At 42.7% G+C, this 17,774-nt stretch overlaps 1 protein-coding gene across 1 annotated transcript in view; it reads left to right on the top strand.

The window, feature by feature from the left end:
* Positions 1–16,589, top strand: part of xkr4 (XK related 4) — a 52,010-nt gene extending 35,421 nt beyond the window's left edge. Inside the window, exons 2-3 of the mRNA XM_010891371.3 lie at positions 3,526–3,725; positions 13,802–16,589. Of these exons, the coding sequence (XP_010889673.1) occupies positions 3,526–3,725; positions 13,802–14,760 (1,159 nt within the window). The 3' untranslated portion in view covers positions 14,761–16,589. The remainder of the gene's footprint in view (positions 1–3,525; positions 3,726–13,801) is intronic.
* Positions 16,590–17,774: the final 1,185 nt, after the last annotated feature.

The following is a 17,774-nucleotide window of genomic DNA, read 5'->3' as shown; positions in this document are numbered from 1 at the left end:
AATCTGTGGGGATCATGAATCTCTTTATTGCCCCCCACTCCTGCAAGAATCTAAAACTTGTCTAAGTTGTGACTAGTGATAGTTACTTCCCGGGCCTTAGTGTGTGAAGCAATCCTGCAGGGTGTGGGAGCAAAGAACTCTGGTTCCAGGTGTTCCTCTCTCTTAATTGATTAGGCTGTATCAAGATGACATCTAGGAGGATATACCATTTGAGTTTCCTATGTACAGTAAGCTGCTACCTGATTCATTGAGCCTTCCAAGGGCGGTAACGCTAGTTGGAAATTAGTATTTCACTTTGAAATCCGGAGGATGACCAATATACTGGATATTTTGACCCCCACTTATCAAGATAAACAAACCTTTCTTCAAAAAATAATGCTTCTGCTGCAGTGTTTTGGAAAGATTTTACGACGCTTTGCATTTTATAATTTGCTAGAACAATTTAGCTCGGACCAAACTTTGATGGAAGACCTTTAGAAATGACACTAAAAAGTAGATGTGGCACTGATTGAATTTTCATGAAAGCAAAAATGGGATTCTTCCAAAGCCCTGAATTGCAGTTACCAGAGTAATCCTTCACTGACCCTGGGGACTTGAAGGCATCCACAGTCACAGAACGCTTATCTTGTCTTCATAATCTTGACTTCATATCAGTGAAACCAACATTCTGTACACATATAAAAGCTAACCAACATACATTCACAGATGAACTGTTGGGATAATTACAAATTGATAAACATAATGTAAGCGATCAACCTCAGCCTCTTAAAAAACATTGTTGCATAATCCACATATAATGAAGCACTTATGTGAAGCAATGCACTCAAAGCCTACACTTACAATACGTTTGACTACACACCTACAGTTCAATCATTTCTACATTAGCATTACAGATGTAATTCTACAAGGATTGTTTGTGGCAATGATTGTAGAACTTTCAGTGCCAGTTAAAGATACCAAATATGGGAGAGTGCAAATATGCGAGGTGCAGAATGGTCACCAAAACACAAGTAGTAATTTGTCGCCAGGTTGGCCTTCCCAAAACATTCTCATGTAATGGAGTATTGAAGCCGTGTACAGAGCTGTACTCAAATAGCCCCCGGGTGAGACGCTACATTCTGAGGGGTTATGTTTGGAAGAATGCCCAGACTACCAGTGGAGCATATTATTTTGTGTATGTGTGAGTGAATGTCTGTGCGTCTGTGTGTGTGTGTGTGCACATACTTGCCCCAGGCAGACATGAGTGCTGCCGCTCTATGCCAAAACAAAGTCATTTCCTAACCGAACTTAGGCACACCAGTTGTAACTGCTGTCGTTGATGCAGTAAAGGTCAGTCGACATTTTGGATGCTTTTTGCTGTGGATGTAGCAAATCAACTTTCAGACAACACCTTCTCAGCGGACGACTCGACAAGCAACAACGGTGGGGTGTCCATTAGCTCCAGCTCCCGTTCACCTGGCGGGCGGAGATACCAGATTTACCCGGTATGGGTGTCAGCTGTCGCCACACGAACGGAAACAATTCCAGACTGACGAGAGAGCTGTCAGAGAAAGCCTAGAAGCGAAACTGCTCCGGGAGAAAACAAACAAATTGGCAAACCGGTGGCGACCTTGGAAAACGAAAGAGATTGACATTATTCTAAACCATAGTAGTCCACAGCCCGGCCTCCAGACCATTAATAGTTTGACTGCTAATCTATGGAAGTACTACAATGGCAGGTGTCCAGCTTGCTGACTGTTGTACCACTGCCCCCTTGGAAATGGTACAACAAGACCACTTTTCAGAGACATTCGATTTCACCCTTGAAGAGGTAGAAAACATCTTCTCCACCAAACAACAAGTGAGGTGGATCAGACGGTATCACTCATAAGAATTTAAAGGGCACATTGCCCCAGTCCTCCCATGCCCTTATGCATATGTTCCATGCCTCTTTAGTTCTTGTTAAAGTATCTGAGTCATTCTAAGGTGCCCTTATCTTCCACCTCCTGGAAGGGAAAGGTCCCGCTGGCCAACCACTGAGGACAACCTCATTTGCTGCAGAAGGAAGACCAATGGAACAGTGGAGTCCGGGGCCATGGGTTTTGGAGTGTGTTCAGACCGGCCAAACCCTGCTGACCTGTGCAGCCAGACTGGCGCGCTGTTCAGATGGACATGGAATGACGTGCCAAGTGAGCCAGTGACAGTCTCTGATGTAGTTGTGACTGACACTTGTGGGGTGGTGGAGGATTCTGTCTGTGATGTAGTTGTGACTGACACCTGTGTGGTGATGGAGGATTCTGTCTGTGATGTAGTTGTGACTGACCCCTGTGTGGTGATGGAGGATTCTGTCTGTGATGTAGTTGTGACTGACACTTGTGTGGTGGTGGAGGATTCTGTCTCTGATGTAGTTGTGACTAACCCCTGTGTGGTGATGGAGGATTCTGACAAAACTCAATTTATGACTTTATAATATTGCAGCCTGCAAACCATATTGTATCTTACACACCGGGTCAAACATAATGTTTAATTCTAATGTTGTGAATGGATGCTGCTTTGACAAGGACCTAAACATACATACTGCAGAGACACGACAGACTTGTCAATCTGATAGCCAGTGAGGTGAGACAGCACGCAAACATTCTGCTGTCAGAGGTGGCTGGTGGGACGCTAATGATAGTGTTTTTCTAATGTACGTAACACCAGACATTCTGGAAGTGGGCTACCCAAATAACCCGCTTTAAGGGAGCGGACCTTTCCTGACATGTCCCAAAAATACCAGCTCCTAGTGTAACACTTAAACCACCTTGGGTCAAGTGCAGACTTTTAATTCTGGTATTTGTAGGTCTCGGCCTTCTTTCCACTGTAATGTGTTCTGTGGAAACATTTTTTTACAGCCTTTGTGGTTCGATTGGTAGTGTAACTTAACCTAGAACCAGGGGAGGGAGAGAGGAAGGGACAGATGGGAGGGAGCAGAGGGTCAGAGCAGGTTAACTCATCCCAAGTGCCACTCCAGACATTCTCAGTGAGTTTAAAGGGAAATCTAATTTGGAGAAAACAATTGATCTATACTCATTCATTTATTCATGCAATTATTTATTAATGGCTGGCATAACACACGTATCATAATCCCAATGTTACCTACAATACGCGTTAGCAATGACATCTCTCTCTCCGCTTTGCCCCGCTGTGTGCGCCGTCACAGAGACGAACCACAGTGGCACTCACATGTGCACTTCAAATCCACGTGTGTCCTTAGGCGTACGTAGCGCACCCGATGAAACAACATCAGACTAGTACTGCTTGAGAACGGCTCCTGTTGAAGAGGCTGTAAAACCCAAAGAAAACGTTTGCTCCTGGTGAAATTACCCTGTGTGGTTATCAGAGGTTGTTAATAACGGGACGACTCTCAGGTTTTCCCGGGGCCTGCTCTCTTCACTCCTTAATGAAAAGAGACGGGAAGGATTTGAGCGACAGCATATAAACACAAGTATTATATGAAGGTGTAAATTGTGTTGACTCACGGAGGTATTGTTCGCTGCCTTACAGGTACTTCCATGCTATCTACTTGGGCATCCGGAGCCGTCGTAGTGGGGAACATGACCGCTGGAGGTTCTACTGGAGGATGGTTTATGAGTTCGCGGATGTCAGCATGCTGCACCTACTGGCCACCTTCCTGGAGAGTGCCCCCCAGCTGGTATTACAGCTCTGCATCATCATCCAGACGCACAAGCTGCAGGCTGTCCAAGGTACTGTTTGGGACCAGGTCTTATATTAAAACTCCACCCACAGACCACCTCTAAATTTCTCCCGCTATGAACACTGTAAATGTTAGGACAAGGGTGCAACTGGACGATTTAAACACAGCGAGTGAACGGGATACGTAGTCATGGATTGCACATTTCCTCAGTACTGTTTTGAGCATTGGTTTTGGTGCTGATGTTCTGTTGAGAATTCTACTCAAAGCGTTTTTAATGGGAATTTGTGATTTGGTCTAAAGTGCATTACTAAGACTTGATACTCTACCTGAAAAAGGTACTAATTAGTACCTTTTGGCATCACTTTGATGTTAAGAAATACATTTTAAATGCAGTATAATGTAAACTAGGTTTTACCACTGAATTTTTGCTAGCTGACACTAGCATCGCTTGCTATTTTTTATTGACTTTGCCGGCTAATGACAACATCAACATCTGTCAAAGCATGTTTCATTATATGATGATGATGGCAAAGTTGTTTTCTACTACATATTAGCCTATATTAGCAAACTGTCCCAGCCCCTATGCTGTAATTTAGACAAAACACTAATTAGCCTTTGTTTAAAGTCATTAGCCCCTGTTCCACTTTTGGTCATTAGTATGATTACAGTGTCTATAGCATGTCACTATCTATGGCAATGACATCACTGAGGTGCATTTCATGAATACAGTGTTGTGCAAATATTTTACACCTGAAACAAAATATATAAATAATTTCTGAGCAGTAGTTTGCGTGGAAAATATACACTCACCTAAAGGATTATTAGGAACACCTGTTCAATTTCTCATTAATGCAATTATCTAATCAACCAATCACATGGCAGTTGCTTCAATGCATTTAGGGGTGTGGTCCTGGTCAAGACAATCTCCTGAACTCTGGCATGGTTGTTGGTGCCAGACGGGCCGGTCTGAGTATTTCACAATCTGCTCAGTTACTGGGATTATCACGCACAACCATTTCTAGGGTTTACATGGTGTGAAAAGGGAAAAACATCCAGTTTGTGGCAGTCCTGTGGGCGAAAATGCCTTGTTGATGCTAGAGGTCAGAGGAGAATGGGCCGACTGATTCAAGCTAATAGAAGAGCAACTTTGACTGAAATAACCACTTGTTACAACCGAGGTATGCAGCAAAGCATTTGTGAAGCCACAACACGCATAACCTTGAGGCGGATGGGCTACAACAGCAGAAGACCCCACCGGGTACCACTCATCTCCACTACAAATAGGAAAAAGAGGCTACAATTTGCACGAGCTCACCAAAATTGCACAGTTGAAGACTGGAAGAATGTTGCCTGGTCTGATGAATCTTGATTTCTGTTGAGACATTCAGATGGTAGAGTCAGAATTTGGCGTAAACAGAATGAGAACATGGATCCATCATGCCTTGTTACCACTGTGCAGGCTGGTGGTGTAATGGTGTGGGGGATATTTTCTTGGCACACTTTAGGCCTCTTAGTGCCAATTGGGCATCGTTTAAATGCCACGGCCTACCTGAGCATTGTTTCTGACCATGTCCATCCCTTTATGACCACCATGTACCCATCCTCTGATGGCTACTTCCAGCAGGATAATGCACCATGTCACAAAGCTCGAATCATTTCAAATTGGTTTCTTGAACATGACAATGAGTTCACTGTACTGAAATGGCCCCCACAGTCACCAGATAGAGTCAACCCAATAGAGCATCTTTGGGATGTGGTGGAATGGGAGCTTTGTGCCCTGGATGTGCATCCCACAAATCTCTATCAATTGCAAGATGCTATCCTATTAATATGGGCCAACATTTCTAAAGAATGGTTTCAGGACCTTGTTGAATCAATGCCACGTAGAATTAAGGCAGTTCTGAAGGCGAAAGGGGGTCAAACACAGTATTAGTATGGTGTTCCTAATAATCCTTTAGGTGAGTGTATATTACATTAGAATCAATATAATTCATACAATACAAAAATAACAAAAATGTCTTGTGTTGTGCAAAAGGTAATTGGAGTTTCAATGCCTCGTTTATTCAAATACTTCATGACATTTCTTCTAGCCATTGAATGTCTACATCCAGAGGGTGTCCTCAAGCCAAAAGGTTTGCCTAGCTGGATCTCAAACAACACTTTCTAATATTGCCTCCATCTCATACTATTCCAATTCATTGCCAGCTGTAAAAAATAGGATTCACCAGACTGGGATGTGTTGATTGCCAACCCAGTGTAATGTGTGTACTTGTAAATGCAGGCCTCATGTAGAGCACAGACGGAGTGGTCTTCTCTCCAGGGCAATGAATCATGTTTAATTACACTATCTGGGCATTGGTATGCACACATGCATGGACATACATACACACCCACACACAAACACAGACTTTGAGGTACAGTAAGCTGTCCACATTCAGGCCTTCTGCAGGTTTAAACACTACAACAGTTTCTCTCCTTGTTGATTGTCCCAACAACAGCTTTGCTCTGCCTTCTCTACTGTGCTGAGCTTTGGGGAATGAGAGTCTTGGCTGCACTGTAGATGTGACCTCTGCTGGTGTTAGTGATCATTCTGTGATCAGCCTGAACCGGAGGGAGAACACGTATGGAAAAGATGCTGATTGCTGTGGGATTCTGACGTGTGTGTAGTTACTATGAGTAGTATTTTTTCTTGTCAGTTTCTCTCTCCATCCATCATCGCAAAACGACTCTATTCATACCATATGAGTTGCACCACAAGATTTATGATTGGAAAATGAACAAAATGCAAGATGTTAATGACTCTAGTTACTCTGAATCAAGGAGCCTTGGGAAAAGAATAATGATTTCTAGGTTCCTCTTCTCGCATTTGATATTCACAGGCTGATTTAGTACAATGGGCCAGAGAAATGTGGGTGGATGGGGAAAGTTAATTGCTCTGAAAATCCCATCCTCGTCTCAGCGAGACTTGGGGACATTACGGCGGATTAGCAGAGTGCTCCCATGTGGCATTGCTGACCTTGTCTTGACCTCCCAGTACCAGTCACCAATTTGGTTTTGGGCCTAACAGTTTTCCAGAAAAAGACCTGAAGATATGGTGGTTTAATATTGCCTTCTGTAACCTACATTGTGTTATCTATTGGGTTTCCATGCCAAGAAGTCTTGGTTTTTCGATATGTAGACCCCCTGGGTCTTCTCTAACCTTGATTTACCTCAGGTAGCATTACTCACATAGAAGCATCCAATGCCTTGAGGGAGGATTGGTATTAAAGACAAATACTCAGTGGTCACATTTTTTTCCTGTGCTGAAAACCTGAAAGGCATTCATATTCCTGTATTGACTATTTGCTGCTTACAGACAATAGGACAGCTAAAGTACTGATCCCACTGGAAGTGAATTGTGAGCTTTCTGTTGACATGATGCAGTATCTAATCTGTCTCCATGTAGTTTGGCTTTTTTAGTCTCTAAAGTAATTCTTGTTAATTTCTTGGGGGACCATTGCTAGAGATACTGTTAAGACTGTGAAAACACATTCATAGCATACGGTCGCCATGTCACTGAGTAAAACTAAAACCATACTTCAACCTCTTAACTCAGCCTCTTCTCTTCTGTCTCACTCTACTGCCTTTCTTTTTCTTTTCATACCCCTCTCTCTCATTCTCCTGTTCTTTCTTCCTCTCTTAAGTTGCTATGGTTACTGTGGTTTTAGCCCACACCAGCAGTCAGCCAACCCTCATCAGTCGTCAGCATTTCCTCTATTACACTTTGTCAGAGTGACATACTTCCTTCCAGGGAAAGGAATATTCTCCAGGAGGCCTATCTAACCTGCTCTTGTAAGTGAGCAATTTTTCAGCTTGACTGTATTTCTTGAAGCACTCCCTGAATACCTATTTTTTTTTTCTCTTCACTTCAATCACAAGATCTATTCCAGGTGAAAATTAAGGAGTATTCTGAAAGTCCTCTTGGCCCTTAGTCAAGGGTACAGCATGGCTGGTTACTTATGAATATCCAATGCCATTTCACTTGGTTCCGCTCATATTGGAGAAGTACATGAAATTGCAGATATTACTGTGCAATCTGCCTCTTGCATCGACACACTGCACTCCGAGTCGGGAAAGGTTTGGCAAACACCAATCACACCCTTTGTGCTGAATAAGAAACCATTTAACCTGCTAGCATATTACACACTGCTGAATTGTCCGAGGCATTTGGGCAGAATAAAACGTCACGTAGTCTGATGAACCAGGACATGCATTTAAACACTCATCATGATAGAAAGGGGCCCACTTCTCCCTTTCCAAATAATTGTGTGTTAATGGGTCTGATAAGGGTGGCTTAGGCCGGATGCCTTAATCCACCCTCTGGGTGTGCTCTTGAAATGACTTGTCTTCATTCAGCTAGATACGTTAATTGAGGTAAATGTCTTCTCCACCACGGCAGACTGTCTGAAACAGACCTGCTCACTGGGTTTGTTTTAGAAGGCCAATCCTGGCAGTTGTTCAAAACCATCCACGTAAGCAAGGTGCTCTGTTGATAATGCAGCCGTGGCCACACCATCTCTCTATTTCTGTCTCTTTCTGTATTTCTCTCTCTTTCTCTCTCTTTCTGTCTCTTTCTGTATATCTGTCTCTTTCTGGTATTTCTCTCTTTCTGTATTTCTCTCTCTTTCTGTATTTCTCTTTCTTTCTGTCACTTTCTGTATATTTTTCTCTTTCTGTATTTCTCTCTTTCTCTCTTTCTGTATTTCTCTCTCTATTTCTCTCACTCTCTTTCTGTATTTCTCTCCGTTTCTGTATTTCTCTGTATTTCTCTTTCTGTATTTCTCCCTCCCTCCCTCATCTCAAATGTATCTACTCATTGCAGTTCTAATTTTACAAATATATGAGGAATATTCTGGTAATATGAGAATATTCACAATTCCTGGTTAAAACTATGACAAATTTGCTCTGAAGTAATTTTTTCATTAGCAAAGCCTGCACAGCATTTGAATAAAATCCTAGGCAAGGAATTCCATTTTGTATTAATTCATGACATACTATGTGATGCCTCAGGATGATCAAATTACATATGTTTGGACATCTTGGAGTCTCAGTAGTACAGCAGCTACAGATGTCAAATGATTCAACCTCTGAAACCACATAAGAGAGAAAAGTAGAACTTTCCCTTCGACATACAGCATCACTGAGCAATTTAGGCAGAAAGTTAGTTACCTGGCTATGAAGCTTGCAGTAAGTCATCTGTATTGTGCCGTTTTCTACAAGCTGCAACAAACCAATGACAGGAACTGTCTGTAACACCGTGGTTGCCAAAGGTACAGGTCAATAAGGAGAAAACCACATTGACAAAGCTATACACAGTATACTACACCAGAGAGCAGCCACTCATAAACGTTTTATTTACCCAATATCCATTTCCCAGCGCTGTCAACATGTAATGGCCCTGTTGCTAGTGCTATTGAAGCAGGTCGTTCCTATCAGTTAGCCCTTTTACAGTTCCGTTCTCAGAGCAGAGGACGCTAACAGAAATGGTGGGGCTTGCCAGGGTGAGGCCAGGGGTTGTACACTGCAAAGGGAACCAGGTGTCGTTTCCCAGGCTGCCTCAGGCAGTGCTGCAGTGGTGCTGCCGGGGTTTACGTAACCCCCCCCCCCTGCCAGTCCCCCACCCAACCCCAGCCCTAAATTAGCTTCTGAGAGCAGAGAGGAGCAGAGAGAGAGGAAGGAGCATTACATCACCAGTCGCAGCTCAGTAGCCGTGCAGCATGCTGCTGGACCATGGCAGGTTGCTCTGGCTGTGGTCTCCCCTCCCTCCCTCCCTCCCTCCCTCCCTCTCCTCCCTCCCTCTCCTCCATATCCACTGCACGTGTGCCAGAGCTGAGGAGGGGCTACGTTTCCTTCCACAGGACGCAGGACACACTGCAGCTACATAAAAAACAACCCCAGTCTACCCCGGTCCATTGCCACTCCTGACCCTATAATTATTCAACCCCACACAGCAGTCATTTGACCCTTTCATCACGCCCCGACAACCTGCCTGCATGTAATTGGGTTAAACACTGTCATTAATCATTGACTAATAAATACACACATTTAGGTGCTTCATTCCTGAGTAGAAGTCCCTTGACTTTGGCACCACAGAGAAACATGTTAAGATGGCGATATCACGACCGACAATTCATTCTCCATTTCATTGACCAGTTAATCATAATAACAATGAGTGCAAGCTTTGTACTTCAGAACACACTGCACTGTGAAAACTACTGAGGGCTAGCAAATTGGCTTATCCCTCTGGTTGTGTGTAGAGCTGTAGTGACAGGTTTTGAGGATGTAGAGATATCAACTAATTTAAATGCTAGACAGTTCAAACAAGTATTTAATCTGTTGTACAGATCAATAAAAACAAAGAAGGCTATTAAAATCCTATAGTTTTTTATTAGCATAATGTGATTCCCTCAGTTCCATGTCATTGGTGTTACTGCATTGAAAATAACAGATTACAAAGATATACAGTACAAGGACATTGAGTATTCTTAGTGGTAAACAGTTTGGGAAGGTGATTTATTCTAAATTATTCACTGATCCACATGATTGGCTTTACTCTTTCTGGTGGCACAACGGAACTGTATCATAAATGGGAGAAAAAATTTAAGCTACAATATTCGTTGTTTTAGAGTAGCGAAATGGGCCTGTATATTGAAACAGAATATAATATAGAAACATCTTACTTCATGTTTTTTGTAAACACAATACACGTAATCCAAGAACAACCATAAATCCAGCGTAATCCAAGAACGACCATAAATACAGCATAATCCAAGAAAAACTGTAAAAAAAAAACTGTATCCACTAAAAAGACAGACAGAAAGACAGATGTCACATTTTCTCGCAATGTGTCTTTAAATGGACCAATGTGGAAGGACAATGATTGCGAGTGATTTTCTGTCATGATTTATGAGCGTGGTGTCCCACCGTTCTTACTCAAGCCATCCACTACTGACATCATGAAAAAGTGCAAAGACATCCCCCTTCAAAAACTGACTGGGTTTGACTTTGAAGTGAATGTAATTAGAAAGCACAGGAGTCAGCCACATGTTCACGTCTGATAACAAAATGCAATCGACTCTAATGGCCCTGGATGGTAAAGGCCAGGAACAGGGAGATAAGTCATGCAAATAGTTACACTTAAGCCCATCGGATCTATTTAAGGAGACATTACAAAAAGGAGAATCTTCAGAAGAAATAATTGGGCAACACTATAGTATACTATAACGCTCTTTGAGGGACTTGACAGGATTGACATTGCACCAAAATGCAATCTCTCTAAAGAGAGATTTTTTGTGCTGCCTTCATATCCATCCACAAGGAGGCCAATAGTTTGCAGGGAGGCACAACAGAAGATATTCATTCTTTGATGGGTGTATTTTAAAGTTGTCCCATATTTTCATATTTCATCTAAACTCTTCAATAACATTTGAAAGGGTGTTAAGGTGACTTTCATTTGTCAACTTTTGAGCTGCATCTATGAACGCATATCCAGGATAATTCATTGATTATATATTTGGCTGTTGGCACCCTAACAAAGATTCTGTAGCATCCATTGAAATCCAAGATGTAGGTTAGAAAAATGTGAGTCTACAGAACATTTCTGCTCCATTGTCATATTTTGTCTAACTTTCTGGAAGGAAATGAAAATGAAGATATCCGGGACAGCTCTACCGTCAAAGTAAAGCTTATTGCCAGATCTGTTTGAAGGTGAGACTCCAGTTTAAAGTATTAACTATATTGTAGGAGGAGCTGTAGCTGACTTAAAATGAATAGCAGTCATCTCCATTTCAATGTGGTCTGATCTGTCCTAGCCTTTAAAAGTACAATATGATGACAGGTTGATCAAGAGGTAGTCCGCCTTGACAGGCCGTAGTGTAGGTCTTTTGGACCTACAGTACGAAAATGTTTGTGTCCTTTGGACAGAACATTTCCATCAAGGGTGTCCTTTGGACAGAACATTTCACTCTCTCTTTGCTCTTGAGGAGCTCATAAAGCAACAGTGTGTTTACTGAGAGGACTCGCCACCATGCTTTATGACACAGAGTAAGTGGGTGTCATGCCCTGTAATAAGGACTGTTTCTCACTTTTTATTTGCTCAGTGATGGAATAACACAGTTATTAATCAAGGCTTCCCCCAAGAAAGAGGACAGAGGTCCGGACGGGAACATCCCATTCTGAATGGCCTGAGGGAAAAACAAGCCTTAGCCATTAATTGGATACAAAGCAGTTGCAATTAAGATTTCAGAGGCGCTCATTGTGTTAGTGGGAAGTGGTCTTTGTTATGAATGGCCCAGCAGCGAAATGTTACAATCACCAGAGAGAGAGGTCCAGGTCTACTTCCCAAATGGCACCCTCCCTCCAGTGTAGCTCCAATCAGAAGGGGTGCATTATTGGGTAATAGGGTGCCAATGGGGACATAGTATCCCAGGATGTTTACGTCCTTATGTGATTAAAGGGTTGTGTGAACTTGAATTGCTGCCAATTAGCCTCCTCTTGCTCCTGCTTGCAGTGTTTACAAGACAGTTTGTAGTCCAAAGAGTTTCCCTTAAATCCCTAGGCAGTTAGGAAGGAATAATACAAAATAGATGTACTCATTGGGGTTTACCACTCAAGTAACTACATCCATTTTTGTATTAAAGAAAATATTGAATTCGTTGAAATGTTTTATCCAATCAGATTTCAAAAATGTTGTTTGTTTTACTCTAAAATTGTAGCTTGTTTTCTCCTTTGGTAAAAGAAAGTGAATGTAAACAAAACACTAAATATACCCAAAACACAGTTTAACTGTACTCTTGATGTCATGGATGGTCAGTTGCATCCATACAGCCTGCAGCTCTGTACTGTATTTCTCCAGCCCCATCTTTCAGCTTTTTAACCAAACAGGCATGGAGAACACTCTGTTATTCTTTCAAATGCTGATTGTCGTCTCAAGTCTGTCTGCTTTTTCTTATATTTGTCGCCAAGTGCTTTTTGCCTACAGCACTTGTCGGTCAGACTGTGCATGGTAGTGTTGGTGAGTTGCATGTATGTTTATGAATGTGTGTGTATCTTAGGATGGTAAAACAAGGATGTGAGGACATTTAGCCAATCTTTACTTTAAAATCTTTGCTTTATCTGACATAGGGTTGAGTTGAAATTTAGAATTAGGGTTAGGTTAAAGTTTAGGCATTACGGGTTTGGTTTAGGAGTAAAGCTTAAGCATAAGTTTAGGTTATTAAGGTTAAGGTTAGGTTTAGAGGTAGGTGTTGAGGAAATAAAACATGTTTTTATTTAACTAAATTGCTGGTCCTCACCTCGATAGTAAAACCATGTGTGTGAGTGTGTGTGTCTGTGTGCGCCTGCCCAAGCATGTGCATGTGCCTTCTTCTGGTATCAAGGCCAAGTGATGGTCTCCTCTCACTGTAGGTATCGGACAATCACTCCAGAAACATGAGCACTTAGTAACTATGGTATTCATCTCCCCTGAGAAACCCAGTTTAATTCCTCTACAGCCAGGCTCTCCTGGACCTCAGCCATTAGCCCAGCCATCTTGACTGGTGTTCAGAGCAACAATACAGTCAAGCTATTTATTATGCCTCAGATATTATGCCTCAGTCTAGATAGTTCAAAGCAAAACAACACCAGTGGGCCTCGTGAATTATTGTATTTTAAGCTGTATCTACGCTAATTGTGCTGCAGAGAGTCACTGAGTCAGGGTATAGCCCACAGTATTTAATGATATTGCTGTGCATTTCCTCTAGAAGGGTTGTTTTGCTTTTGTTTGTGTTTCTGTGCATAAAATCTCTGCCTCGGTTTGGTGTTGCCTTGCTTCTTTGAAAAGTATGTTGCTTAGATACTTACTTCAAAATGTTTTTTTTGTCTCACATTTCTGGTGACTCATCCTTCAGAAACATTACACATTTGTCTACAGTATATTACATTCATAGCAATTGGCAGGCTGGTCAACTAAGTGCCAAACTCTACTAAAGTTAACAGGCATGACAAAGTGCTGAGGAAAATAATGATGTATTATTTTCTCAAAAAACATTTTTTTTTAATGTTTTATGAATCTCAAGTGAGGTTTTTGTCCTCTCCGTCTTTCCGTAGGAATGACAGCAGCTGCCTCCCTGGTGTCTCTTGCTTGGGCCCTGGCGTCCTATCAGAAAGCCCTGCGAGACTCCCGGGATGACAAGAAGCCAATCAGCTACCTGGCCGTCATCATCCAGTTCTGCTGGCACTTCTTCACCATCGCCGCCCGGGTCATCACCTTCGCCCTATTCGCCTCCGTGTTCCAGCTCTACTTCGGCATCTTCATCGTCCTCCACTGGTGCATCATGACCTTCTGGATAGTCCACTGCGAGACTGAGTTCTGCATCACCAAGTGGGAGGAGATCGTCTTCGACATGGTGGTGGGCATCATCTACATATTCAGCTGGTTCAACGTGAAAGAGGGTCGCACCCGGTGTCGTCTTTTCATCTACTATTTCGTGATCTTGCTGGAGAACACGGCCCTCGGCGCCTTGTGGTACCTCTACCGCGTCCCTCAGAGCACCGACGCCTTCGCCGTCCCCGCCCTCTGCGTCATCTTCAGCAGCTTCCTCACCGGCGTCGTCTTCATGCTCATGTACTACACCTTCTTTCACCCCAACGGGCCCCGCTTTGGACGCTCGCCCAGCCTGGTCCTGGACGACCCCACCGCCGCCTTCACGCTGCCGTCCGAAGGGGCCACCAACTCGCTGAGGTCCAACCGCGGCGTGCCCCTCATCTCCGGGGACGGCACCATCGGCAGGGACGCCAAATACATGGAGAGGGACGGCTGCATGCCCGTGTTTCAGGTGAGGCCCACTGCCCCGTCCACGCCGTCGTCCCGCGCCCCGCGCATCGAGGAGACGGTCATCAAAATAGACCTGTGCCGGAACCGCTACCCGGCCTGGGAGAGACACGTACTGGACAGAAGTATACGCAAGGCCATCCTGGCCATCCACTGCTCTCCGGCGCCCCCAAGGCTCCAGTACAAAGACGATACAACCGTGCAGGAGCGCCTGGAGTACGAGACCACGTTGTAGCCCTGCGTTGCTGCCCGGGTGTTGGATCCATGGGAATGCAAAACCGTAACAAAGGAGGACCATCAACTTTGATTTACAGCAGGACTGTGGCAATAATGTGCTATTAGCTCCCTCTATATATACTGTATACATACTAGCATTGAACCATGATGTTGATTGTCATGGGCAAAAATATAGGCACAACTTATTAGTTGATATGAAAGAGGTATATATTCATGTTTTTGAAACAGAGTTCCTCTTTTGGGGTCTACCTGGTCGATGTCGTCGTCATTATTGTTGTTGTTTTGTAACTTCCGTCCATCAGGGAATCTCTTGTTTGATAAAAGGCCATTGCACACACACAAAGAATATGAATCCTTATAGTCTCCCATAAATTACACAATGCCCCTTTCATAACAGGTGCTTATGAAGGTTCATAACAGATCACTATGTAGGTTGTCTGAGCTCTGCCACTCAGGTGGAACCAGGCAGGGGAACTCTACATATGCTTTTCATGTGACCAAAGTAATCAATGACTGGGGTTCCTAATATATACCTAAAATATTTTCAATATATATTGTCATCTCTACTACCCTTATCATAGACCTGCAAAAAACATAGGCTATACATTTAAAAATACAATTAGCATCCCCTGATATAGATATAGAGTGGTCATATTAACAAAACCAACAAAAAAAGACTTAAAGTCAGCAAAGGGCCCTGATTCGTATTAGGGTGGTTTGTGTTATTTCTAATTCAAAGATGACAAGTCACAAACTGGTAGACGCGTGGTCTGTGATGTAATTAGACAAGTTGTTTGTTATACTGTACACGTGTAACGGTTCCATGACTTGATGTCATCAGCCATGTCGTCCTAGTGCCAAAGGGGTCTGAAACAACTGGATTAGGTGGAACAAGTCTACCGGTGGCTGTGACTACCAGACTGGACTGTAGTAGATTCAGGCATGGCTGAACTGCTATTTACTTGAATACAACAAAACAGGAGTACTGTACCTGGTTGTCATGCTGTTTATATGCTACATAAATCCGGAACGTTTGTGGTCTGTGAAGAGCCTGAAGGACAAACCTAATCTTTTTTTCTCCCCTCGCCTGGATAAAAGGCGACAGGCCAAGAATACCTTCCTGGCAGCTCTCATTTACAGTCCAGCCTCGTGGAGCTCTGGTCTGGGCTTCCCTGCATCCTTATGACAGATAAGGATCAGTCTACTAGCTCATCCACACAGACCTGTTCTGTATGGGGAGGAGAGGAAAGAAGAGGACAAAGACAAGAGCCACTTCAGCCAAACCACTCACGTAAAACCTGCAGGATGTACTGTGCTGTCAGATTAAAGACGCGGCGTTATTTGTGTGTCTGTAGTGTAGTGCGATTGTGTGTGCAAGCGTGCGTTTGTCTCTGTGTGTGTGTGTGTATGAGACAGAGAGAGAACATGGCACAGGAGGGCATGTGTAGATGCTATAATCAGTGGTCCTTTTTTCTGCAGCTGTACAGTACGTAGTGTAAGGAACGGGAGAAGTGTGCTTTAACACTACGGTGCTAACTGCTGCTGTAGCCAACACATGGTCAGTACCACACTAAGGAATTCTGGGGCATATATCATGGATAACTCCCAAACATCAATGGTGTTCCAGTGATCTTTTGAGCTGGTAAAAAAAAGTGACTCTGGATGGGACATCTAACAAATAACATTGTATCTTGAGATCTTTAAAAGGTGTCGGCACAAGAAGTAAAGTTTGTAGCTTCTTTTTCAGTTCTAGGTCACAAGTGTTTTTATTTTAATGTCTAGTTTGTTTGAAGCAAAAAGGGTGACAAGGAGAAAAAAAAAAAAAAAAGCACAAAATGTGTGAGTGGAATTAAGCACATAGAGGGGAAAAATCGTGATATTCAACGTGAGAGATGTAAGAAAACACTCCTGATCATTCCAGAAAGTGGTGCCTGTGTGTTCGAATAGAGCTATTTTAATTGTCTCCTGAATGGTTTAGATTTCTATTTGGTCAATGGTTTTATGTTGATATTGTTATTTGAATTATTCATGCTTTTTAGTATGCGGGAAATTCTTCAGCTGAACATGGTTTACTTTATTTTCACATAATTTGCCTTGTTGCCTCACCATCACACAGTATACAGTATGTGTGTTACCCTCTGTTCTTTGGGGTATTTTACTCAAATCCATTAAATATTCAGAGGTGAATGCTGCTACAAATTTAAGAGACTCTCTAAAAGGGGTTTTACATGCAGAATGGTTAAAATCATGTCCACCACCGCTCTGTTTACTTCTGATTTTCATACAGTGATATATAAATCGCAGCATATATGAATTGGTGCAAAAGTCTTTATTAGAACAGCTCTTATCTTTTCAATTACTCTCATTAATAATGTGTTTTGAGTTGAATTTAAAATATGCTGCTTTTATTTGTTTACAATGAAGACCGAAACCAAATGGCAGTTATGGTGCAAAAGTGGAAAGCACTGGCTTGGAATTGATCCAATGATCATGAATGAAACAACATTGGTGCTTCTGACGTTTTTTTTCCTCTTGGGATCTCTTATTTAGGTCTGCCATTGAGGACACACGTATGGAGGAGGTACAATGAATTGCTCATAATCAACCAGTGAATCATCAAAGGTCACTTGGCCGGGCTCCATCTCTTCATGAATTAAACATTTAGCAATGAATCCACTCAATGTCACCCTGCACATGTCTTTAGCTTGCAGGGCTTTCCTTTATTCAATCTGATCCTTGTTAACATATTTCATCTTGCATTGTTCATATCACATTGTTTGCTTTTAGTGGTTATTTTCATTTTCTGTTGGGGAGTTGATGATTTATCTTTAACCCCATCAAAACTAAACAAATCCAGGCCTGTATTCCAGAATAGTGAGTTGCCATCTCACACAACTGTATTCACATTGGCTTCCTCAATATTTATCACTATTGAGAATCATGACCAGATAAAAATGGATTTCAGATCCATCCAAATTAGCATCTAGTAGACTCATATAGAACCCACTCCCA

Source organism: Esox lucius, chromosome 3, assembly GCF_011004845.1.
Source record: "Esox lucius isolate fEsoLuc1 chromosome 3, fEsoLuc1.pri, whole genome shotgun sequence".
NCBI lineage: Eukaryota > Metazoa > Chordata > Actinopteri > Esociformes > Esocidae > Esox > Esox lucius.
The sequence above is the reverse complement of the archived record's forward strand: the minus strand, read 5'-3'. Positions and strand labels throughout refer to the sequence as shown.